We start from the raw sequence: 26,555 nt of genomic DNA, 5'->3' as shown, positions 1-26,555 counted from the left end.
CAGGAGAATCACTTGAATCCAAGAAGCAGAAGTTGCAGAGCCAAGATCACACCACTGCACTTCAGCCAGGGTGACGGAGCGAGACTCCATCTGAAAAACAAACAAACAACCACGCCCCTAAAATAAAAGCCCAAGTCTGATTATGTCACTCTCCCATGTAAGATTCTTCATTTTATTTCCTTTGCTCTTTGGCATAAACCAGAGGTCCCTTACCTCTTTGGCATCAGGGACAAGTTTTGTGGAAGACAATCTGCAGTGGGTGGGGCAGTGGTTTCATGATGATTCAAGTGTATTCCATTTATTGTGCACTTCATTCCTATTATTACTACATAATAACACACAATGTAATAATTATAAATCTTATCATAATGTAGAATCAATAGGAGGCCCGAACTTGTTGTCCTGCAACTAGACAGTCCTAGCTGGGGGTGATGGAAAACAGTGACAGATCATCAGGCATTAGATTCTCATTAGGAGCCTGCAACCTAGATCCCTCACTGCTCACCTCCTGCTGTACAGCCCGGTTCCTAACAGGCCAAGGACCGGTACTGGTTGGGGACCCCTGGTGTAAACTCACTCCATGAGGTCTTGCATGATAAGGACCAGCCATGCTGACATCATTTTTTCCTTAAACACGTTAAGTTTCTTTCCATCTGTGGGCCTGTGGGATACTGTGCCTTCTGCCAGAACACCCTCTCTGTGTGTTTGGCATGGTGACAACTCATATTTGATTCAAACAGAAGAAATCTCTGATAGCTGTGGCTAAAGCATGCTCTCCCAGTTACTTACCACCCTTTTACTTCTCTTCAGCACTCTTGGTCTAATATTTGGTCTACTTATTGTAGTAAGGTGGACTACTAAGGACCCTAGTAAGGACTCTAAGGCAGAGCCCAAGGTCCCCTCTGTGTTTACCTGCCTTTGGGTGACCCCTCCTCATGAGAGTGGGTAGTGGTTCCTGGGACTCGTTTCTAACCAGCAGAACATGGATAGAGTGGTCCAATGTTTGTGATTGTGCATGCATGATTACGTTCCCTAAGAATGTAATGTCTACTGTGCTGAGACTCTCCCTTGATGGCTTTGAAGAAGCCATTGGCCACAGTGAACTGTCACGGGGAGAGGAATGTGCAGCAAGGAACTGAGGGCTTAAGTCCCGTTGCTAGTTGGACGCTGCCAATGACCATGTGAGCTTGGAATGTGGTCCTTAGACCCCAAATGAGAAACCAGCTTTGACGACAGTGTGATCACAGGCTTACAAAAGATCTAGCCAAGCCATTCCTGGACCCCAAAAACATAAAAAATGTGAGATTAAAAATGCCTGCTCTTTTAAGCCAATAGTTAGTAGCAAACTGTTATATAGCAACAGATAACTAATATGCTTGCTTACTCACTCTTGCATTAGAAAGAAAACTTCAGGAGGGAGACCAGGGATCCTCGCATTCTTTATTAAAGCTGCAGAACCCAGCTGGGTAAACAGCATAGAAAGATAATATCAGACGCTTGCATGAATGAAGGAAACATCCAATAAACAGTAGGTGTTAATATTAATAGTTATATTAACAGTGGGCTGACCTATTGCCTCCTCTGTTTTTTGAATAGCCACCATCCCAGCCCCACCCCATCTGTATATCCCATCGTCCTAGCCACTGTGATTGGTCTGGGCTTGCTCACATGACCCAAGTCTGTCCAATCAGAGCCAAATCCAGACTATTTGTATATACTGTTGGAAAAAAGCAGTTTTCTTGCCCGGGATGGAGCTTCTGAGACCTCCACATGGAGTGGGCCTGTCTGCAAAAGCAGCTCACACTGAGGAAAGCTGTACTGAGATATGAGGGGTGAGAGATGCCTACTGACACCACCCAGCCCCTGCAATTAGCAGCCCCTCAAGATCTACCCCTTGGCTTTTTTTTTTTCCTTTTCCCCACCACCTCTCTTTTTAAAGTAATGTTGAATTGGGTGTCTACCAGGAGCAACTAAAAAAATTCCTATTACCCAGCACCACCATGAAGTTGACAGAGGAATAGGCAGGTCTGATGTATGGAGCAGAGGCGGGGAAAAGAGTAAACAAAAAAAGCCCACCCAGATAAATATTTGATGACATGCCACAGCAAATAAACCACTCAATAATTCCACTGGGAAATCCCATAGGAAGTTTTATTTTTACTTTCTAGTCCTTTAGCATTTTTATTTTAAGAAATGGCTTAGGCCAGGAGTAGTAGCTCATGCCTACAATCTCAGCACTTTGGGAAGCTGAGGCAAGTGGATCACCTGAGGTCGGGAGTTCAAGACCAGCCCGACCAACATGGTGAAACCCTGTCTCTACTAAAACATCAACAGCAACAAAACAACAACAACAACAACAAAAACTAGCTGGGCATGGTGGCAGGCACCTGTAATTCCAGCTACTTGGGAGGCTAAGGCAGGAGAATTGCTTGAACCCTGGAGTCGGAGGTTGCAGGGAGCCAAGACTGAGCCATTGCACTCCAGTCTGGGCAACAAGAGCAAAACTCCATCTCAAAAAAATAAAAAGGAAGGAAGGAAGGAAAGAAGGAAGGAGGGAAGGAGGGAAGGAGGGAGGGAGGGAGGGAGGGAGGGAGAGAGGGAAATGGCTTAACAGGACAAGTTCTTTAAAACAATACAAAAGTACCAAGTACAAATATGTAAAAGATTAACAGCACTTAACAGTACTCAAAAGAACAGTGGAAACTATACCTTTAGAGTTTTTTGAAAAGACTCTCGGCCACAAAGTTACATTTGGACTCTATTTTTCAACTTGGAGAGGCTATTATTCCCAAATGTTGCTGTTCTTTCTGATGAAAAGCAAATACCACAGAAGAGCATGTTCTGTTTTGGATTTTTTTTTTTCCCACCTTATTTCACATGAGTAAAAAAATGAACAGCTGCCCTCATTTCTGAAAACAAAAAACAATAAGCAATCACTGTTGTTCCCAATGGAACTGTTGGACATGAACCTTGAGGCTTTGGGGTCAATGGGCTAGACTTTAGAAGCCCAGGACCCTGCCAAGGCCAAGTCTGCATACTTGGGTCAGAGCGAGCTGTTGAGCCATTGCATTTCTCTGCTGCTTCTTTACATGGGAACCAACACAAGAACAACACAGTCCCTAAATTGGCTGCTGCAGGATCCTACAAATAAGTGAAAAAGTGGGATGAGTGCTTGCCAAGGAGTGCTTGCCTACCCAGCCCCCTTCTTCTGAGCCATAATCCCAAGGGGCGAGTATGATCCAGCAGTACTTGAAAAGAAGCCCAGCTTCCGAGCAGCCACTCATTCCTGTTAAAGCCCCTTGAAGTCTGAGGCTTTCATGGCCGGCTGACAGTCGCCATTGGGGTTTTGCTTTGTCAGTGGTCTGTCGAATAACAAGAGGAAATGGTTAGCTCTAGGGCCTCAGTAGAGAGCAATGTGGGAAGTGTGCATAGTTGAATACATGATGTTCTTTTTGCTCATTTATTTTTAGCTGCTTCTTGCAACAACACCAGGCTGATGCTCATTATACAGATGAAGAAACTGAGGGCACAGGAGGTTAAAATGACCAGGTTAGGAGTAGGGTTACTGCCCCTTTCCCATCTTCTAATTTGGATATGTATTATGTTTTTCTCAATTATCTGTGTCCTCACAACAATCCATTGAGAATGGTAGATTAAGAGTAGCTATTTTGTCTATTTTACCAATGGACAAAAACTGAGATCAGAGAAGTCAAGCAGCCTGTTCAAGACCACAAAGCTAAAAAACATGGCAGGGTGGGCATTCAGACCACATCTTCTGATTCCAATTAGTGTCTTGACACCTTCCATGGAAAGGAGTTGCGGGGGAGGACGAGTGAATTAGTCCATTCTCATGCTGTCAATAAAGACCCGATACTGGGTAATTTATAAAGAACAAGAGGTTTCATGGACTTATAGTTCCACATGACTGGGGAGGCCTCACAATCATGGTGGAAGGTGAAGGAAGATCAGAGGCACTTCTTACATGGCAGCAGTCAAGAGAGCATATGCAGGGCAACTGTCCTTTATAAAACTGTCATATCTCGTGAGACTTATTCACTATCATGAGAACAGCAATCATGGGAAAAACCCACCATGATCCAATTATCTCCCATTAAGTCCCTCCCATGACTCATGAGGATTATGGGAGCTACAAGATGAGATTTGGGTGGGGACACAGCCAAACCGTATCAGGGGAAAGGAAGATAAACTAGTCTGTCTTCTTCAGTTCTTGTGACTGTCAGAAGACTTTGAGAGAACTCAGTTGGATCCATGGTTGATCTTCGAATTTCAAAAAGCCTTGCCATCATTGACACCCCACTGTGGAAAACCACAGCACACACCAGAGTTTGGCTGAACAGTAGACATTTCCCAAACCCTTCTCTTAAAGTTTTATGCTACAGAAGATGACACAGCTGAACACTCCCAGCTTAGAGTGGGGATATGCTTTGGATGTTTGTCCCCTCCAAATCTCATGCTGAAATGTGATCCCCAGTGTTGGAGATGGCACCTGGTGGGGCACTATTTGGGTCATGAGGGTGGATCCCTCTTGAATAGCTTGGTGTCATCCTTGTGAAATGACTGAGTTCTTGCCCTGAGTTCACGCAAGATCTGGCTGTTCAAAAGAATGTGGCACCTCCTTCCTTTCTCTCTTGCTCCTGCTCTCACCATGTGACAATGGCTCCCCTTTGCCTTCCACCATGACAGGAAGCTTCCTGGGGCCCTCACTAGAAGCAAATGCCAGCGGCCTGCAGAACCATGAGCCAAAATAAACCTCTTTTCCTTGTAAATTACCTAATCTCAGGTATTTCTTTAGAGCAATGCAAAAACAGACTAACACAAGTAGCCATCTGACGAAGTTCTAGCCAATGAAGTCTGTGGGGGTATAGTGGTGAGAGGTCCTGGGAAATATTTACATCATAAAAAAGGTCAGACTCAATTTTTTTCTCCTTTTATCCTGCTTGGAAGGTAGCTGGTGCACCCGGAGCTGTAGCAGGTATATTTTGGCTATCAGGTAGGAAACCAATGGGCTAAGGATGGCAATACAGTAAGGCAAAAGGTGCTGGATATGTGGGTACCACACAGCGGCTGCACCAGCCCTGGGTGGTCTCCAGGTTTTCATTAAGCAATAAAAATAAGTCCCCTGTGTGTTTAAGCTAGTATCTACTTTGGTTTTTTTCATTACTTGCCACCTAAAGCATTCCTCCCTGATAACAAAAAACTAAGGAAGAAGTCTTTCCTTTTCTTAGTAAAGATGTAAGAAAGCTAGTTATGCTTAGGCTGGTTTGGAAGATTATGATGTGGGATAGTGAGTTTGGTGGCTCTACAGATAAACACAGCTGCCCAGGGCCTGACTTCTCCCGAGATGCAGGCCCTGGGAGGTCTTGCTGTCTCCACAACAAAGCAGTGTGGTTTTGCCCCTCAAAGGCTAGTTGATCTACATTGCAGGCAGGTTGGTATCTTTGATTTAAATATTGTTTAGCTGATTTTCATAAGTAAGGGAAATTTAGTTTTGTTTCCTTTTTAAAAAATTTAAGTTGTATTATCTTTTGTGTTTTAGGGCCAAAATTCCATTAAATCATGAAATAAATTGTATAGCTCCTCTTCCCCCCACTGCATGCTTTTGATCATTTAATGAAGGAGTTATCTTTTTTTGAGTTATAAAGAATTCACTAATGCAGCCTGGGTGCAGTGGCTCACGCTTGTAATCCCAACGCCTTGTGAGGCTGAGGCAGGTGGATCACTTGAGTTCAGGAGTTCGAGACCAGCCTGGCCAACATGATGAAATCCCATCTCTACTAAAAATACAAAAATTAGCCGGGTAGGCTGGTGTACATCTATAATCCCAGCTACTCAGGAGGCTGAAGCATGATAATTGCTTGAATCCAGGAGGCGGAGGTTGCAGTGAGCCAAGATCAAGCCATTGCACTCCAGCCTGGGTGACAGAGCAAGACTCCATCTCAAAAAAAGAAAAAAAAAAAAAAAAGAAATTTGCTAATCCAGGGGTTCTCAGATGAAAACTATATTCACAATAACATGACCTATTATATGCCTTTTCACTTGCATTCTCTCACAAGGGAACAGTGCAATTTTTCAAAGTATATTTGGAAGATTTGCATGATTCAATGAACCAACATTCTCCCAAAGACCAACATGTGAAGTTACAAAATCATGCATGGTAAAGATCAATTTAAAGTGTGCGATAGACCGGCAGATTTCAATAGAATAGAGTATAAAAATTTCACATTTCAGCTAACCTTTAAGAAAATACCACTTATGGAGTTCTGGTGTACTATCATAGAATATCCACAATCGTTTGAAAAAGCTTTGCCTCCCTCTCCCAACTACACTTCAGTGAGGCTGAGTGTTCTTCAAATACTTCAACCAGAACAACATAGCACAACAGAATGGATGCAAGCATACAAGTGAGAAGCCAGCTGACAATTGTTAAGACAGATATGAAAGAGATTTGTAAAATGTAAAACAACGCCATTCACAAATTTTATTTTGTTTTGGAAAATATAGTTACTTTTCATTAAAACACGTTATTTAAATCAACAGGTAATATTGTTCCTTTGAAATGAATATTTTAAAAATTTATGTTATGGTTTCTAATTGAATTATTTCAGAACAAGGAATATTGAGGAAAAAAATTTTAAAAAAAGAAATAATTATTAATACTCTTTTTCAGACAGAGTCTAGCTCTGTTGCCCAGGCTGGAGTACAGTGGTGCAATCATAGCTCACTGTATCCCCAACCTCCCAGGCTGAGGCCATCCTCTCTCCTCAGCTTCTTGAGTAGCTGAGACCACAGGCATGCACCACAATGCCCAGCTAATATTTAATTTATGTTATGTTTATTTTAATTCATTTTACTGTATATAGTTTATGTCATGTTATTTAATTTATTTTTCACTTCATTTCATTTATTTTTTGAGACAGGGTCTTGCTCTGTTGCCCAGGCTGGAGTACAGTGGTGTGATCACAGCTCACTGCAGCCTTGAACTCCTGGGCCCAAATGATCCTCCCATCTCAGCCTCCTGAGTAGCTGGGACTACAGGCATGCACCACCACACTTGGCTAATTTTTGTGTTTTTTGTAGAGATGTGGTCTTGCCATGTTGCCTAGGTTGGTCTTAAACTCTTGGCCTCAAGCTATCTTCCCTCCCTGGCCTCCCAAAGTGCTATTAATACAATTAACCACATAAAGAAAAACTCCTTGGATGCCTCAATAATTTTTCAGAAGGTAAAATGGGACCTGAGAACAAAAAGCTTAAGAACCTCTGCCCAAGTGGAAACAATTGGTTGGCAGCAATAGGGAAGGATAAGGGGAAATACATATCCTGGATTTCTTTTTCAATTTCTTCATTAATAAGTAGGGAGTCAGATTTTGCTTCTTCCTTTGGTATAATTTTTAAGAACTTACCCTATTACAGCAGGGTTCAGAGATAGGGAGCAATTTTATTTCAGAAGCATCACCCTCAATATGCAAAATAGGCCAATATTTCTCCTTTTATGTCTTTGAGACTGGGAATGAGTCGGATGCCTCAGGCCTATAATCCCAGTCCATTCAGAGGCCAAGGTGGGAGGACTGCTTGAAGCCAGGAGTTTGAGAAAGCCTGGGCAACATAGCAAGACTCTACTTTATAAATAAAATACAAATGAACAAACAAAAGACTAAGAGTGATCGAAGTGATTTATGAAAAGGTGAATATGACTCCAGATATATCAATTAAGCAATCCTATGAGAGCCATCCTTGAGTGATTTTATATTATATCCACTTCACTCCAGCCTGGGAGTGAAGTGGATGTAATATTTTTCAACATATGAATAATGACAAGATAACCTTTTATTTTTCAACATATGAATAATAACAGGATAACCTTTTGGTAAGGAGTTCAAAGGCTGTTTTAAAGAAAAACAAAACTTGGGATATCAGTTCTTATAGAGCAACAATTGGCAAATCATGGGCCTTGGGTCAAATCCAGCAAGCTGCCTGTCTTTGTAAATAAAGTTTTATTGGAACACAGTCATGCCCATTCATTTACTTCCTGGTCTGCGTTGCCTTCATGCTACAGCAGTAGAGTTGAATAACTGCAATAGAGACTATATGGCTTGCAAAGCCTCAAATACTATCTGGCCCTTTTCCAGAAATTGTTTACTAACTCCTGTTTTAGAGAGTCACTTTGTATCTTGATTAAGAGGGCTTTGGAATTAACTAACCTGGATTTAAGACCCTTCTGTGCTACTCTCAGCTTAAGGGACTTGGCTTAATTTTCCTTATAATAGAAAGGGACTAAATTGTAAGGATTACATGAGATAAGGCCTGGAAAGTATTTTAAGAGAGTCCCTGGCACAGAACAAGTGCTCAGTAGCCACTATCATCAACTTAGCAGGAGCTTAAATGAAGTATGATGAGCTTGGGACTCAGATTCTAAAATCAACACAGGACAAAAATAAAGCATTAAAAAAAATCTCCTTTGAAAATCCCTTAGGCAGGTGGCACATTATAGACAAACACAGTGTCTCCCAGTAATGACAGCATAGCTGGGTTTTCCCTCCAGCATTTAAGTAGATCACTGTTGCTTCACTTGAAGCCCCAGATGAAGTAGCTGGCATCGAAGAGCCATATTATAGGAGCAAAAATCTATGTATTCAAACACGAGGCTCATACTCTGTTGGTGAGAAACTCACATTCTCAAGAGCAGAGGGGATCAAGACAAACTCTGGGCACAGAAGATTCATGGCTCCCATACTGTACTGCTTTGGGAGACAGGCATGCCTGGTGGGTCATTTTTCTCCTGTTCCAGTTCCTTTCCGTCCCACTCTGCCAAAGAAAACCACCTAATTTGCCATTTGTAAATTAAACGGACATCTTTTTTTTTTTCTTTTTTTTAAGACGGAGTCTCATTCACCCAGGCTGCAGTGCAGCGGTGTAATCTCGGCTCATTGCAACCTCTGCCTCCCAGGTTCAAGCGATTCCCCTGCTTCAGCCTCCTGAGTAGCTGGGATTACAAGTACACAGCACCACGCATGGCTAATTTTTTGTATTTTTAGAGACAGGGTTTCTCCATGTTGGCCAGGCTGGTCTTGAACTCCTGACCTCAGGTGATCCAACCGCCTCAGCCTCCCAAAGTGCTGGAATTACAGGCATGAGCCACCAGGCCCAGCCTAAATGGACATCTTTTAAAAGGAATCAATAATACTGATAGAGTTGCTATGACAATGAAATGTGTGTATCTGATGGAAGATGATAGCAATTGCTTTGTTTGCAATTCCATGGTAAATTCCCATCTGATGTCTGGCATACATGGGGGACTACGAGCAACACCCGGGTCTTACAATTTTCCTTCTAGACATCAACTAGGATTATGGTTTTATTTGTGAAAATCCCTTCAAGTGGCAAAGACTGAATTATTCAACAAGGTGCGTTGACTCATGCCTGTAGTTCCAGCACTTCGGGAGGCAGAGGCAGGAGGATTGCTTGAACCCAGGAGTTAGAGACCAGCCTGGGCAACATAGTGAGATACCATCTCTGTTAAAAAAAAATTTAGCTGGGTGTGATGGCATGCACCTGTAGTACCAGGTACTTGGGAGGCTAAGCCAGGAGAATTGCTTGAGTCTGGGAGGTTGAGGCTGCAGTGAGCTATGTTCATGCCACTGCACTCCAGCCTGAGAGACAGAGGCCCTGTCTCAAAAAAAAAAAAAAAATTTGAGAGATTAAGAAAATAAATTATTCCACGGACATGTATTTACCTGGGAGAAAACCAGCAGTTGATGAGGCTGGAGGCTATTATATAGGATGCCATCAGCATCCCCGACATGGCGAGTGATACGAAGCCCAAGCCACAGAGAATGAAGAGCAGTGAGAGACCACCCACAGAGATGATCAGTCCTAGGAGGAGAACGTGGTTAGAAGTGTTCCTCTCAAACAGGTTGAAAACTGGCAGACCCTCGGTCAGTGTGTTTAAAATAATGACAGCTAACTCAGAATTTTAAAGTAAGGAGACATCCCATAAAAACCCAGATTTCTGGGCCGGGCGCGGTGGCTCATGCCTGTAATCCCAGCTACTCAGGAGGCTGAGGCAGGAGAATTGCCTGAACCCAGGAGGCAGAGGTTGCAGTGAGCCGAGATCGCGCCATTGCACTCCAGCCTGGGTAACAAGAGCGAAACTCCGTCTCAAAAAAAAAAAAAAACCCAGATTTCTGGCATCATGTTAAAAAAGGAGGCAATATGGGCACCTGAGTGGGCATCAAACCATGGCAACAACTGGCTGGCCCTCCCATTGCCCCCAGTCTCTACAATTCCCAAATTGCATCACACATGGGCCACTTTGCACTTTTTGTCTTTTTTTTTTTTTGGAGACGGAGTCTTGCTCTGCCTCCTAGGCTGGAGTGCAGTGGGACAATCTCAGCTCACTGCAACATCTGCCTCCCAGGTTCAAGCGATTCCCAGCCTCAGTCTTCCAAGGCGCTGGGATTACAGGCACCTGCCACCATGGCAGGCTAATCTTTGTATTTTTAGAGGAGATGGAGTTTCACTATGTTGGCCAGGCTGGTTTAGAACTCCTGACCTCAAGTGATCCACCCACCTCGGCCTCCCAAAGTGCTGGGATTATAGGTGTGAGCCACTGCAACCAGCCTGCTCATTTTGTCTTGCCCTTAGTGTTAGAGTTTGAGATCCCCTTATCCTCAGGGTCAGAGATGGACTTCCAAAAGAATCCCCCATGAGGAGTCAGCCAAGGCAGTACTAAGGGAGACTATCTCTAGTGTCTCAAACTGCATAATAAATGCCATTATTTACATTTACCTATAAGTTACACGTATAAAGGTCACGCAGGCTAAAGTAAAATCTAAATGCAGCTTTTGATGGCATCCTTGAAAATCCAGCCTGACAACTATCACATTTTATTTTTATTTTATTATTTTTATGTATTATTATTATTATTTTTTGAAATGGAGTCTTGCTCTCTCACCCAGGCTGGAGTGCAGTGGCATGATCTCAGCTCACTGCAACCTCTGCCTCCCAGGTTCAAGTGATTCTCCTGCCTCAGCCTCCTGAGTAGCCGGGATTACAGAATTATCACATTTAAATCCTGAGGTCTGATTGGGCATTTTTATGCACCATTTTCTATGCCATTTTTCTATGCCATTCCCATTCTTAATGGGAATATTAATGAATTACCTTCTAATACATGGAAGGAAAATACATTTTTCATAATGTGGGGCCTGTGGTGGGGGGAAAGAATAAAAGGTACAAGGAAAAGAGCATGAAGAACAAATAACACGGCAAGTGTTGTATGGCTGACATCCTTCCCTTGGCTTTGCGAGTGGCCAGGTAGCCCAGCACGCCTCCCACAGCCACAGTGATGGTTTCAGGGATGGACCCTGAAAAGGCTGGAAGGAAGAGATGATCCACAGATGTGCTGCCTTTTCATAAAGATTTCCAAATTTTAGATCAGTGTTTTTCAAAGTGTGGCCGCCAACCACCTGCGTTAGAATCAGGTGCATCAGGGAAACTTGTGTTCGAGACCAGCCTGGGCAACAAAACCCCGTCCCTTAAAAAAAAATTTTTAAATGACAGATGCCCCAAAAGTATTGTTCTCCCAATTGAGTTACTTTCCAAGGGGGTGAATGATAGAACAGGCTACCTTCCAGTATTATGACCCCCACCAGAGCAACCAGGGTGGTAAGGATCACGAGGAGCAGGAAGAACCCAACAGGAACGGCCGACGTGACAATGAACACCAGCAAGGCGAGGGCCAGAAACGGATGCCTGTCCAAGTACTGACCCACTGGAGACTTCGTAAAAGCCATCACCTGTGGGCAAAGGATGAAGAGCCAGGGTTAAGTACCACGCCTGAATCCCAGGTTGAATGGACCTGCCCAAGCTTTGGGAATTACAACCAGAGGTCCTAAAGCTGGAACACTCATGCATTAAGAAGTCACTACAACAAGACTTCTCCCAAGACATGAGTCACCCAGGCAGCAATCTCAGGCAGTTGTGGGCAGGTGGCATGTCCCCACTCAAGGTCAAGTCCTGTGAATGGAGGAAAGACTCAGTCATGTCTCTCCTGCTAAACACAGTCTTCAGAAGACCTCTTCAGCATACAGGTGCATTGATGTAATGTACATACCATCTGCCTCCTACTTTACAGCTGAGGTTCTCATAGTTGAAGCCACTCACACACACACAGGTTTAAGTCCTAGCTACTCGGATTACCTAGGAGTTTGTTAGAAACACAGAATCTGGCTGGGTGTGGTGGCTCACAACTGTAATTCCAGGGCTTCGGGAAGTCGAGGCAGGAAGATTGCTTGAGGCCAGGAGTTCCAGATCAGCCTGGGCAACAAAGTGAGATTCTATCTCGACAAAAAATTTAAAAACTACCTTAGCATGGTGGCACATACCCATAGTCCTAGCTACTTGGGAGGCTGAGGCAGGAGGATCACTCGAGCCAGGAGTTTGAGGCTGCAGTGAGTTATAGGTTGCACCACTGCACTTCAGCCTGGGCAGCAGAGGGAGATTGTCTCCAAAAAAAGAAAAAGGAAATGCAGAATCTCAGGCCCTGATGAATCAGACCCTTCCTCCTTCCTTCCTTCCTCCCTCCCTCCTTCCTTCCTCCCTCCCTCCTTCCTTCCTCCCTCCCTCCTTCCTTCCTCCCTCCCTCCTTCCTTCCTCCTTCCTCCCTCCCTCCTTCCTTCCTCCCTCCCTCCTTCCTTCTTCCCTCCCTCCTTCCTTCCTTCCCTTTCTCATTCTCTCTCTCTCTCTCTCTTTCTTTCAGCAGAGTCTCATTCTTTCACCCAGGCTGGAGTGAAGTGGCACAGTCTCAGCTCATTGTAACCTCCGCCTCCCAGGTTCAGGCAATTTTCCTGCCTCAGCCTCCCAAGTAGCTGAAATTACAGGCACCCACTGCCACGTCTGGCTAATTTTTGTATTTTTAGTAGAGACAGGGTTTCACTATGTTGGCCAGGATGGTCTCAAACTCCTGACCTCAGGTGATCCGCCCACCTTGGCCTCCCAAAGTGCTGGGATTACAGGCAGGAGCCACTGCACCCAGCCAGAATCTGCTTTTTTAAGCAAGATTCTCCAGGTGTTTTGCATACACATTATAGTTTGAGAAGCAATGGACTAAATCACTTATCTAGAGTCACACAGCCTCCAAGTGGCAAAATCTCAGCCTTAAAAGCTAAGGCCTAACTGGGCACGATGGCTCACACCTGTAATCCCAGCACTTTGGGAGGCCGAGGCAAGCAGATCACCTGAGGTCAGGAGTTTGAGAACAGTCTAGCCAACATGGTAAAACCCATCTCTTTCAAAAATACAAAAATCAGCCAGGCATGGCGGCACGTGCCTGCAGTCCCAGCTACTAGGGAGGCTGAGGCATGAGAATCACTTGAGCCTGGGAGGCGGAGGTTGCAGTGAGCCAAGATGGCACCACTGCACTCCAGACTGGGTGACAGAGCAAGACTTCTTTTCAAAAAAAAAAAAAAAAAGGTGAGGTCTTTGACTCAAAATGTCCGATACTTGCAGCAGCTACCAACACATCAAGTAAAAACGCTTTTATGTCATCAATCTTATCAACCTGTTACCATAGTTGGCCACAGCCTGTGACTAATGCAAGTTTATGCTGTGTTAATAAAGTTTATTTCCCTTCACCAGGCAAAAGGAATTTTGGATCTGACTCAATGGAGAGAGACTGCTTTAATGTAGAGCTGGCCCTAGGCAAATCCACAAAGATGGGTTTCCCCCTCTCCTTCTTAGGCTCCATGCCTTCTCTCTCCTCAGTACTGACATTCTAGATCCTGTTCACTTGAAAGGTACCATCATTCCAGAACCTTCTTCTGTCAGAACGGGTCCTTCCTAAGCTTCATTCCTAGGGCATTGCAGGCCAGCAGATGAAAGAAAGACATAATTCAGTCCTCCAAAACACATGTGCTGCCTAGGAAGAAGAGTTTACCCAAGTGATTTAAACAGTGGGATTTTCAGGGTGAGCTGGAAGGCAGGAGGGGTTTGTGGTTCATGTTGAAGGAGCTATGAGTGCAAGCCACACCCTGCTCAAATAGAAGAGGCCATGCCAAGAAGTCGTAGCCGTTGGTCTTGGGCTTCATTCAGCATGGTTTCCTAAGGATTACTCTCGGGGCATAGCCAATTTTACTCCCTGCCAGGCCACAGGACAGCAGAATGCCCACTGGCCTCACTGCCTCCTGCTACACCACCATTCTGACAAAAACCACCAAAGATCTTGCCATTCTACTTCTCTAGCCAGAGATGACTGTAGCAAGAATCACCTCCGAGTCGGGGCTGCCCAGTCTGGACACTCCATCACCAGAGTACAGTGAGATCCTGCTGCGTTGGGTCAGCTGAAAGCCAGAGAGAAGTGGAGAGGCCCTGGGAGTTGCCACACAGAATGTGGGCTGGTCCCTTGTGCTGTCTCAGGTCCTGACGTCTTTCCAGTGCTAGTCCACATGCATCTTTATTTGATGCTTCTTCTGTCATCTGACCCTTACAATCAAAAGAACCACAGTGGAGAGGAGCAGATGGGCTCTCCAGGAAAGGGAGGCAGCAGTAAACCAGTGAGTGTGCTGTGCCAGCAAGGGAAGGGCCATGCAGTGGAAGGAGACCATGAGGCTGGGACGCCAGGACACCAGGCTTGCCTTCTTACCCCAGGACTGTCCATCACCCGGTCACCTGTGCCATTCAGTACTTGAAATGCTCCTCCTGTGACTGATAGCATGGATTTCCAATTTAATTAATTAATTAATTTATTTATTTAATTTTTAAGATGGAGTCTTGCTCTGTCACCCAGGCTGGAATGCAGTGGCATGATCTTGGCTCACTGCAACCTCCGCCTCCCAGGTTCAAGTGAGTCTCCTGCCTCAGCCTCCCAAGAAGCTGGGACTACAGGTGCATGCCACCATGCCCAGCTAATTTTTGCATTTTTAGTAGAGACGGGGTTTCACCCTGTTGGCCAGGATGGTCTCAATCTCTTGACCTTGTGATCCACCCACTTCGGCCTCCCAAAGTGTTGGGATTACAGACGTGAGCCACTGTGCCCGGCCTTTAATTTAATTTAAAATTTAAAGCTGAGACTTGATTCAGTCGTTGGAAAAATTTTAAGTACGTTTCAGATAGGTTGAGTATGTGAATCTATTTTGCTGAATTCTAAGTTTTATAAAATCTGAATAGAGGCCGGACATGGTTGCTCAAGCCTGTAATCCCAGCACTTTGGGAGGCTGAGGTGGGTGGATCACAAGGTCAAGCATTTGAGACCAGCCTGGCCAACATAGTGAAACCCCTTCTCTACTAAAAATACAAAAAAAAAAAAAAAAAAAGGCAGGAATGGTGGCGGGCACCTGTAGTCCCAACTACTCGGGAGGCTGAGGCGGGAGAATCACTTGAACCTGGGAGACGGAGGTTGCAGTGAGCTAAGATCACTCCACTCCAGCCTGGGCAACAAGAGCAAAACTCCATTTCAAAAAAAAAATCTGAATAGAAATCAAATATTTCCAATGAAAATTTGGCATTGGAATTGAGATGTGCTCTAAGTGTAGGAAAAAATTGCAAAATATCTCATTAATGACTTTTTATATTACTTACATGTAGAAATTATAGTGTTTTGGATATATTGGGTTAAATTAAAAATATATTATTAAAATTAATCTCTGGCCGGGCACGGTGGCTTACCGCCTGCAATCCCAGCACTTTGGGAGGCTGAGGTAGGTAGATTACTTGAGATCTGGAATTCAAGACCAGCCTGGTCAACATTGTGAAACCCATCTCTAGTAAAAATACAAAAAAATTAGTTGGGCATAGTGGTGAATGCCTATAATCCCAGCTACTCAGGAGGCTGAGGCAGGAGAATCGCTTGAACCCGGGAGGCAGAGGTTGCAGTGAGCTGAGATTGTGCCACTGCACTCCAGCCTGGGCGACAGAGTGAGACTCCATTTCTAAATAAATAACTAAGTAAATAAATAAAATTAACCTCATTTATTTCTTATGTTTTTTAACATAGCTACTAAAACTATTAAAATTAGCTGAGCATAAAATATATGTGGCTCACATAATATTTCTGCTAGATAGCACTCATGTAAAATTCATCTGGGAAAAATAAAACAGGGAACAAACTGCTGGCATTTGAGCAGAACTATGACATGATTAAAGGAATGATTTAAGAAATATGAACCTGTGTGCAGGAGGCAGGGAGAAAGACGTGCAGGAGATCAGGCAAGATATACTGATGGTCAAGTCCTGGCTGATGGCAGAGAGGGAAGAGGACGGGGAGATGGGTATAAAAGTGGAATGACAAAAGAAAGAATACACAGGACTTAGGGACAGTTTGGCACAGGGATATAAAGAGAAATAGGCAAGTCTGTTTTACTTCAGTCCTTAAGGAATCCACTTTTTTCTTAGCCTTTTTCTTTTTTCTTTTTTTCTTTTTTTTTGAGATGGAGTCTGGCTCTGTTGCCCAGGCTGGAGTGCAATGGCATGATCTAAGCTCACTGCAACCTCCACCTCCCAGGTTCAAGCAGTTTCCAGCTAATTTTTATATTATTTAGTAGACACGGGGTTTCACCATGTTGGCCAGGCTGGTCTTAAACTCCTGACCTCAAGTGATCTACCCGCCTCGGCCTCCAGAAGTGCTAGGATTACAGGCGTGAGCCACTGCACCCGGCCATTCTTAGCCTTTTCTGAGTCTGGGTTCTATAATCAAACAAATAGAAAGCCATTCACATATGCAAGAAGACCAAGATTCAGACGATTAAACCCAGCAATTGTCTTCTCCCAGGAAGTACAGCTGAGCTCCAGCCAGTCTGTCCTAAGAGGGGAGGATGCGGTTCAGCCACACCTAGTAATAACAGAGAACATTCATTAAACACTCAGGTGCCAGGCACTGCATTAAGCACCTCCTGTGTTATTTCCTCATTTATTTCTTCCTACAATGCTACAAGGTAAGTAAAAAAGAACGACCTAACACTATTTAAACCCAGAGGGGTAGAACGTAGCAATTAACGTTTCATTCTCATGGCAACAGAGGGGGATGCAATGGAAAGATGGAAAGTGGGAGAGGTTATGATTCAGTAACCTGCACTGTGATTTTCCATCACCAGCCTGGAGACAGGCACAGGTTATTCAATCTAGACTTTACAGGCACAGTGCAGCACTGCAGAGCCCAGGAAGGCCAGGCTGAGACAGACTGACAACATTACGTGCCGGACTCTGTGCTAAACCCTCAAACAGCATCTCAGATAATCCTCATAACTAACCTCTGAGCCTGTCATTGCTCATTTTAGAAAAGAAGAGATGGCAGCTGGGCATGGTGGCTCACGTCTGTAATCCCAGCACTTTGGAGGCCAAGGCAGGAGGACTGCTTGAAGCCAAGAGTTTGAAATCAGCCTGAGCAACACAGTGAGACCCCTGTCTCCCCCAAAAATAAAATATTAGCTGAGCATGCTGGTGTGCACCTGTAGTCCCAGCTACTCAGGAGGCTGAGGCTGGAGGGTTGCTTGAGCCTAGGAGTTCGAGGCTACAGTGAGCCGTGATCACACCACTGTACTCCAGCCTGGAAGACAGAGGGAGACTCTGTCTCAATAAAAATAAATAATTTTTAAAAAGGAGATGGAAATTCAGTGAGCCTAAGTGACTTGCCCAAGGTCAGACACAAGCAGTTGGGTTGTAAAGTAGGGACAATGTGGCCAGTATTTGAGGACATGAAGGCTCCACCTGGGATGATTCAGGAGCTAGGCAAATTCCCTGGCGTCAGAATGCAAAAACCAATCAGCGATTCATTATCTCTCACTACCAGAAGGGCAAAGGGTGAGGACCATTAAAAACCACTAGTGGCCAGGCGCGGTGACTCAAGCCTATAATACCAGCATTTTGGGAAGACAAGGTGGGTGGATTGCCAAGTCAGGAGTTGGAGACCAGCCTGGCCAACACGGTCAAACCCCGTTTCTACTAAAAATATTTTAAAAATTAGCTTGGCATAGTGGCAGACACCTGCAATCCCAGCTACTCGGGAGGCTGAGGCAGGAGAATTGCTTGAACCTAAGAGGCAGAGGTTGCAGTGAGCCAAGATAGCGCCACTGCACTCCAGCCTGGGCGACAGAGCGAGACTCCGTTTCAAAAATAATAAATAAATAAAACCACTGGTGATGACAGGTCATAGGTGCTCTGTGATGGTTTCTCTATGCCCCCAGGTTCCCACTGGCATGCGATTCAGGGGTTAGCACACAGGTGCCCAGGGAGGTTGTTTGAAAACACCCTTTGTGGCAGGAAGCCTCCAGCATGGGAGCAGCTGTTTTTTTCATGGATCATCCACATAAGGAGATGCCATCAGAGATAATCTGCTCAGGCCACCCTCCATATCTCCTCCTCTTTCCTGCAGCTGACCCCTTCCCACGGCAGGGGTGGGCCCCCAAAGCCATGTTTACAGCAATGAAAGGAAATACTCTGGCACAGCTGCCACCTCCTTGAACATAAGTGACTGGGGCAACCAGATTCTTGCTCCTAGGAATCAGGCACTGAGACACCCAGGCCAGTCTCCCTGGAGGGCTTCAGTTGGGAGAGGTACAGAATTAACATTAATTGACATGGCCTGGCCAGCCACGTTTGCCTACATGAATGGAAAAGCCAAGGAAGCCAGGCTGCAGGGAGAGGAGAGTGAAGAAGATACACAAGAAAATGCTAAAAAGAGCAGGGTGAGGTGGCTCACTCCTGTAATCCCAGCACTTTGGGAGGCTGAGGTGGGTGGATTATGAGGTCAGGAGTTCGAGACCATCCTGGCCAACATGGTGAAACCCCGTCTCTACTAAAAAATACAAAAATTATCCAGGTGTGGTGGCTTGCACCTGTAATCCCAGCTACTCGGGAGGCTGCGGCAGGAGAATCATTTGAGCCTGGAAGGCAAAGGTTGCAGTAAGCCGAGATCGTGCCATTGCACTCCAGCCTGGGCAATAGAGACTCCATCTCAAAAAAAAAAAAAAAAAACAGGCTAAGAAGAGAAGCTGCATGGCCCAAGAGAGGGCACTGGGAGTTACCTCTGACCCCAGTAAACTGCCAGACCCTGGTTCTAATTCCTTCTGAGGCTCGGCCCGGCTTCACTTCCTGTCCTGGGTTTCTCAGATCACCTTACATTTCCCAAAAGTCTCAGCAAGTCCTGCCTATCGATTTGCTTTTTGCTTAAACTCTTTTGAGCAGATTTGTCTTTCTCAGTCTAAAAGACAAATGCAATGATCATGCATTCCAGAGGCTTCCTGAAAGAGAGGCTGGAGCTGTTTCGCACACTCCATCTGAAAAAGCCGATAGTATTCTTATCTGAAGTTCAAAGGGGTTACTAATACCAGGAGAAAGGGTAAAAATTAGCTGTGGGAAAAGAAATCTTCTAAATTTCCCAGAGACAAGGGGATGAGTATGTAAATTACGGTATGTGGATCTGATGTATTTGCTGATATATTATCAGTCAAAGTCATTGTTCTGAAGACCTATGTTTCAATATGGAAACACAGGAGGGTACAATATAAAATAAACATACAAATAAATTGGGAAGCTGAGGCAGGCAGATCACTTGAGGTCGGGAGTTCGAGACTAGCCTGGCCAACATGGTGAAACCCCGTTTCTACTAAAAATACAAAAACTAGCCAGGAGTGGTGGTGCATGCCTGTAATCCCAGCTACTCAGGGGGCCAAGGCAGGAGAATCCCTTGAACTCGGGAGGCTGAGATGAGGTTGCAGTGAGCCAAGATCATGCCATTGCACTCCAGTCTGGGCGATAGAGCAAGACTGTTTTTCTTTTGAAAAACAAACAAAACATAAAAATACAGAACTACGTCTGCTGTGATTATAACCGCTATTATGTAAAAATTATATACCGAGAGGGCACCATCATCATAATAATAGCCACCACTGGATTTGTCAGTGATGGTTTTGTTGGTTTGTTTTTGTTGAGACAGAGTCTCACTCTGTCGCCCAGGCTGGAGTGCAGTGGCACGATCTCGGCTCACTGCAACCTCCACCTCCTGGGTTCAAGAAATTTTCCTGCCTCAGCCTCCCAAGTAGCTGGGACTACAGGCACATGCCACAACACCCAGCTAATTTTTTTTGTATTTTTAGTAGAGACAGGGTTTCACCGTGTTAGCCAGGATGGTCTCAATCTCCTGACCTCATGATCCGCCAGCCTCCGCCTCCCAAAGTGCTGGGAGTACAGATGTGAGCCACCAGGCCTGGCCCTCAGTGATGGTTTTATAGGTGATTTGCTCTCCTTCCTCCAGCGTCACTCTACCGAGTTGTTAATACAATTAATATTAACACAATAAAAAATTCTGAAAAGAACTACTCTATCTCAGTACTATCTGAAGAACAACAGGATTTAGACAACTGATGATTTTTCCTGTTGTTCTGGGAGTCAGCTGGCCTGGTAGTTAATCTAGCTCAAACCTATTCCAATGGACATGGCTAAGGATCTGACGTTAAGGGGTGGAGAAACGTCAAAAAGCAAGTTCATCTGCTGCGTAAATGCCTACTTCAGAAGGTGGACGTGACTACTAACTTCAGGCGGGGCGAATACCTAGTGCAGTGCTTGGCATATAGTCAGAGCCAGGAAATATGCAGTTAATCCTTATCACTCATGATTCCATATTTGTAAATTTGCCTCCTCACTAAAATTGATTTGTAACCTTAAAATGAATACTGGCAGTGCTTTTTCTTTTCCTTTTTCTTTCTTTCTTTTTTTTTTTTTTTTTGAGATGGAGTTTCACTCTTGTTACCCAGGTTGGAGTGCAATAGCGCGATCTCGGCTCACCGCAACCTCCGCCTCCTGGGTTCAGGCAATTCTCCTGCCTCAGCCTCCTGCGTAGCTGGGATTACAGGCACGCGCCACCATGCCCAGCTAATTTTTTGTATTTTTAGTAGAGACGGGGTTTCACCATGTTGACCAGGATGGTCTCGATCTCTTGACCTCGTGATCCACCCGCCTCGGCCTCCCAAAGTGCTGGGATTACAGGCGTGAGCCACCGCGCCCGGCCCTCCTTTTTCTTTCTTTTTTTTTGAAACAGAGTCTCGCTGTTGCCCAGGCTGGAGTACAGTGGTGTGATCTTGGCTCCTCGCAACCTTTATCTCTGGGGTTCAAGCAATACTTGCACCTCAGCCTCCCAAGAGGCTAGGATTACAGGCACACGTCACCCACCCAGCTAATTTTTGTATTTTCAGTAGAGAAGGGGTTTTGTCACATTGGCCAGGCTGGTCTTGAACTCCTGGCTCAAGTGATCCACCCGCCTCAGCCTCCCAAAGTGCTGGGATTACAGGCGTGAGCCAATTGGTGACCATTTTCAACAGTAAAATCACCAGCCTAAAGCACAAACGTGGCACTAAATAGGTCACAATAAGGACACTTGTTTAAAGAGCAAAACAGGAAGGCTCAGTGTCACCTTGCTTGACCTCAGCTAGGAATGTGCGTGGCAGGTGACTTCATTTTTTGCTGTTGTGGGCATGTCTACTAATGACCTAAAAAACACTGTAGGTGCAGTGGATCACCTGAGGTCAGGAGTTCAAGACCAGCCTGACCAACATGGAGAAACCCCGTCTCTACTAAAAATACAAAAATTAGCCGGGCACGGAGGCGCATGCCTGTAATCTCAGCTACTTGGGAGGCTGAGGCAGGACAATCCCTTGAACCCGGGAGGCAGAGATTGCAGTGAGCCAAGATCGTGCCATTGCACTCCAGCCTGGGAAACGAGTGAAACTCTGCCTCACAAAAAAAAAAAAAGAAAATGGTCACCAACTATAGTACTGAAGTGTTCTCTAGTATTTCTAAGCATGAGAAGGCTGTGATGTGCCTTATGAAGAAATTACATGTGTGTGATTAGCTTTAAGACATGAGTCACAGTACCGTTGTGGCCCTGAGTCCAATGTTAATGAGCAACAATATGTTAATGTGTCTTTAAACAGAAATACACATAAAACAAGGTTATGCACTGATCAGTTGACAAAAATGTTGTGAACAGAGTCTCACAGCAACCGAATTCTGTATTTCCCCTAGGAGTGATGGTTTGGTATGTGCTAATCAGTGTCTGCAGTGACTTTATAGACCGTAACTACCATGGTTAATGAGAATCAGCTGTAAATGTGGAACAAGCAGGAGGACCCTTCTTACTGAGCTAACTTTTAATAACAAGAGTCTCCGCCAACTGGCAAGAAAACTGCTTGTCCAATTTAAAAATAGCTTGGTAAATCCACGAAGAGTGCCAGATAAATTCTGGAGCAAGTCCAGAATCTATTGTTGCAGTCTGTAAAGAAATATCTCTTCAAGTAGATCCTGGTGGAGCTGTGCTATCCAATACAAAAAACAAAAATACATCACAAAACAGTTCATTTTGTTACATATACGTATGTGTAATTATAGGTCTATTGCAGAGAAAAAAGGTGTAGAATGACATACAAAATGTTAACAGGATTAGCTCTGAAAGCTTTTCTTTTCCCTGACAAAATGCTGAAAGGCATATAGAAGAAAGCCATAAGGGCAAATAATGCAAGAAAAAATATACTATTGGAGTCCCATTGCCACCGAGTGGCTACTGAATACCTAAAAAGTGGCTAACTCAAATTGAAATGTGCCAGAAGTGTAAAATATGCACTGGGTTTCAAAGACGGAGTATGAAAAAGAAGGTAAAATGTCTCAAGAACATTTTTTAATTAAAAATTTTGTATAAATGATTACATGTTGAAATAATATTTTGGATATATTAGGTTAAATAAAATACATTATTGAAATTATTATTACTATTATTATTATTATTATTTTTGGAGACAGAGTCTCACTAGCTCTGTCGCCCAGGCTGGAGTGCAGTGGCACAATTGTGGCTCACTGCAACCCTTGCATCCCAGGTTCAGGTGATTCTCCCACCTCAGCCTCTCGAGTTGCTGGGACTACAGGCGCTCACCATCATGCCTGCTAATTTTTGTATTTTTAGTAGAGACGGGGTTTTACCATGTTGGCCAGGCTAGTCTCAAACTCCTGACCTCAAGTGATCTGCCTGCCTAGGCCTCCCAAACTTTTGTGTGAGCCACTGTGTCTGGCCAAAAGTAATTTTACCTACCCCTTTTTACTTCTTAAATGTGGCTACTAGAAAATTTTAAATTACATACGTGGCTCACATCATATTTCGATTGGTCCTGGATTCCTGGTGGAACACAGAACTCATATCTTGAAGTAGGCTTTCCTCTTTCATTGTTAGGGTAACAGGGCAAAAATCACAACAAAACAAAAAAGGATGATATCTGTGGCACAGACTTCTTTATCCAGCTAAACAACTGCATTTGTCACTAGTGGCAAATGACTCATTTTTGTCTTAAGAGATGTAATTGGAAGTACTGTGTGTGACTCCCAGGAAGTCTCCTTAAATTGGAGGTCACTTGCACATCACTTTTCCCCCCTCCTCAAATCCTGTTGCCTGCAACATGGATACAATGGCTGAATGCTCTCGTAGTCATCTCAGACAATGAGCTTGAAGGTCACAGCATAGACATGGCAGGGTGGTAAGCTAGAAAGATTCCTGACTTACCTCCAAATTACTTCTACTGGAGAAAGAAATAACTTTCTATCTTGTTTACGCTAGTGTTAAATAGGGATTTTCCATTATATGTAATGATTGGAAACTGACCTTTGGGTTATTCTGGAAGAACTCTATCAGCAAACACAACTTCCTCTGCAGCTCTTTTAAGTCCCTTGAGATACTCCGGGGCTCCTCTTTTGCCATCCTGAAGCTCACTTCAATCTCCTTGGGGATTATTTTTCCTACCAGGAAATTACCCAGTGCAGCGCTGGTCCAATCTCTCAGGTTGCCCTGCCTCTTGCTGTTACCAGAGGAAACAAAAGTTATTAGTGGCCTTCATCAAACTGGTTCAATAAGAGCTTCTACTATCCTCATGCCTTGATGGCGGGCATGCAGACTGAGGGTAACCTGGCAATATTCACAACAATTTCAGATTGCACACACTTCAATCCAGGAATTTATCTTCCAGGAACATGACGGAAATAATGAAACAGGTATCTCAAAATGTGCCAAAAGGCTGTGCACCGCATCCCTGTTTATAACCTATAATGACTAGCAAAACATTGGAAAGCTACCTTATTTCCATTAGGAGAAAATGGATTAAATAATGAAAAATTCAGTCATTAAAATGATGGTGTGACTTTAGTGATGTGAAAAGATGTCTATGATACTTTTTAAAAAAAAATGATAAAATGTTAACAGTATTATCTCTGAGAGCTTATGTTTATTTTTTAGCTTGAGAAAATGCTGAAAACATACAGAAAGTAAGAAAGCTGAATATATGATTTCGAATCTCATTGCCTTTTATTTTCCCTAGCAAGTTTTCTTGTACAACAGCAGCCTTGTTGTCTTTATTACTGCACAGGTTGGCTCCCAATTCTATCCTTGCAGACATCATCAGTTTATTTACTTGTGGGTAAGTCTGTCCTTGCTAAGGAGAACTGCATCTCCCGACCAGACCTCACAATAATTATACTCTAACTAAATTGCCTGGAATTTCCAGAACTGTCCCAATCTCACACAATTTTTACTTATTTTTAATAAAGGCAATTGGTTAAATTAGATATATTTTTTAACCCTCGTTTTCAAATATAAAAAAAATTAATCTTATTTTACATTTCCCAGAACTGGCTGGACACAGAGATATCTTTTCCATTTCTCCCTATAAACTGACCTCCTGACCTACAGTACAAATGTTTAAAAGATTCTGTCCACATGGCCAAAATTAATTGAGAGATCTTCACATTTATCATATTGAATATCCCACATGCTAATTGCATTCATTACAGGGGGTAATTTTTTTTTTTTTTTTGAGATGCAGTCTCGCTCTGTTGCCAGGCTGGAGTGCAGTGGTGTGATCTCAGCTCATTGCAACCTCCGCCTCCCGGGTTTAAACGATTCTCCTCCCTTAGCCTCCCGAGTAGCTAGGACTGTAGGCACGGCCACGACGCCCAGCTAATTTTTGTATTTTATTGGAGACTGGGTTTCACTATGTTGGCCAGGATGGTCTTGATCTCTTGACCTCATGATCCACCAGCCTCAGCCTCCCAAAGTGCTGGGATTACAGGCGTGAGCCACCGCTCCCGGCCCAGGGGGTAATTTTATCTACTCCTAAGATGTATAGGGTCTAGTATGCAAATTAAAACACATTTTAATCATCCCAGCTAGACATCCTCTGTTACTTCCCTTTTGTAAAACAAGAAACCCTTTGGAGGGAGAGGTTGAGGAGGGGACTAATTCCCCCACCTAACATTCTCTCTTTGAAGCGGCCGGATACATCTTGAACTTGGGATGTTCCAGCACTCAGTTCCCCTACTCTCATTTCGGCAGCAACCAGAAACAAACCCAATTCCCCTTACAGGCCCAACTCTCCTTTGGCCTGGGAGCCTCAAGTGCCACCCAGACATGTCTGGGGAGTCCGATGGTGGATGAGTGGGGAGAATGCCATCGGCCACAGCCTTCAAATGCGTCTACCTGGCCACCAATTCCCAGACCCCCTGGTTACTCACTCCTCGGAGGGGCCTCCCCAGGCGCGGAGCTGTCTCCCGAGAAGGGAAAGCGTGGACCCGGGGTGGCCAAGAGGTGCCCCGCCCTCTCCACGCCTGGGGGACTAGGCCAGGCCAACACCAGCCAACCCTTTCTCCTTCCAAGTCTCCAGATAAATCTCTTGGCTCTCCCACCCTAGCACCTCCAGGGGCAAACGACTATCTCGAACGTTCTAACTGGGAGGAGGGGAATCACATCTCTGGTTTGGGGATGGGAGCTGCAGGGTGACTCAAGCTTACCTGGCCGCCCCCTCGCCATCTGAACTCAGCCTTTCAGACTTCAAAAGCCAGGGAGACGCCAGGAGAGGCGGAAGGAACTGAAATGCAGGTGGAGAGGGGGTCCGCGCCCTAGAAGGCACAGAGGCTGAGTAATGGGAACTCAGGGGGGAGTAGAGTACTTTGTTATTAATCTGGGGGAGAAGCCTCCTTTGATACTTGCAGATCTCCTCTCTGCAGTGACCAGGAAGAAGACCTCGGTGGAGAAGAGGGGCTGGGTGGTGAGGAGGGCCCCCGTTTTCAATAATCCTAGGGAGGTTTGCCTCGACGTCTTCCCTGCCAGGTTCTCCAGGAAGGGGCACAGTCTCGGGGTGTGGTGGTGCTAGCTACCAGTTAATCTCATCTAGTGGAGTGTGTGTGTGTATTTAGGGGTGGGGAGGAATCGTGTCTCCTCGTGCGCTCCCAGCCCGGTCTCAGTGACTCACAGGCAGGAGACGGCCCTTACACTAACCCCGGGACAGAGGGTTACGGGCGTGGGACCCCGATCGCGCGCTCACGCCGTCGCTCCCGCGCTCCTCCGCGCTCCCGGCCCGGCGAGGGGGGTCCAGCCAGCCGGGGTTCCCGGACCCCCACTCCCAAGCTCCCAGCTCTCACCTGCTCCTGGCGGCCAAGCAGCCCCCACCGCGTTTGCAGGAGGAGCGAAGAAAGGCGGGAGGAGCGAAGAGAGGCAGGAGGAGGAGCAAGAGGAGGAA

At 44.9% G+C, this 26,555-nt stretch overlaps 1 protein-coding gene across 4 annotated transcripts; it reads right to left on the bottom strand.

Moving 5' to 3' along the window:
* Positions 1–1,426: 1,426 nt before the first annotated feature.
* LDAF1 (lipid droplet assembly factor 1) lies at positions 1,427–26,555 on the bottom strand. Of its 4 annotated transcripts, none has more exons than XM_064362556.1 (5): positions 26,458–26,553; positions 23,651–23,843; positions 11,648–11,816; positions 9,753–9,891; positions 1,427–3,362 (listed from the first exon to the last, which is right to left on the bottom strand). In XM_064362556.1, the coding sequence occupies exons 2-5, from the start codon at positions 23,744–23,746 to the stop codon at positions 3,290–3,292; spliced, it is 477 nt and encodes a 158-aa protein (XP_064218626.1). In that variant the 5' UTR covers positions 23,747–23,843; positions 26,458–26,553; the 3' UTR covers positions 1,427–3,289. The 4 variants fall into 4 exon arrangements, with proteins under 4 accessions (XP_064218626.1, XP_064218627.1, XP_012320124.1 ...); XM_064362557.1 differs by lacking the exon at positions 26,458–26,553 and adding an exon at positions 25,828–26,127; XM_012464701.3 differs by lacking the exon at positions 9,753–9,891 and having other exon boundaries at positions 3,275–3,362; positions 26,458–26,554.

This window comes from Aotus nancymaae, unplaced genomic scaffold (assembly GCF_030222135.1).
Source record: "Aotus nancymaae isolate 86718 unplaced genomic scaffold, 86718_ANA_hifiasm-v0.15.2.pri h1tg000049l, whole genome shotgun sequence".
In the NCBI taxonomy this organism is placed as follows: Eukaryota; Metazoa; Chordata; class Mammalia; order Primates; family Aotidae; genus Aotus; species Aotus nancymaae.
This window is presented reverse-complemented; position numbering and strand designations above follow the sequence as displayed.

Coding starts and splice junctions, on each gene's coding strand:
- LDAF1 (XM_064362556.1), bottom strand. CDS start 23,746: ATGGCAAAAGAGGAGCCCCGGAGTATCTCAAGGGACTTAAAAGAGCTG. Junction 11,817..23,650: donor TCTTCCAGAATAACCCAAAG/GTCAGTTTCCAA, acceptor CTTTGCCCACAG/GTGATGGCTTTTACGAAGTC. Junction 3,363..9,752: donor AACTGCTGGTTTTCTCCCAG/GTAAATACATGT, acceptor GTTATTCGACAG/ACCACTGACAAAGCAAAACC.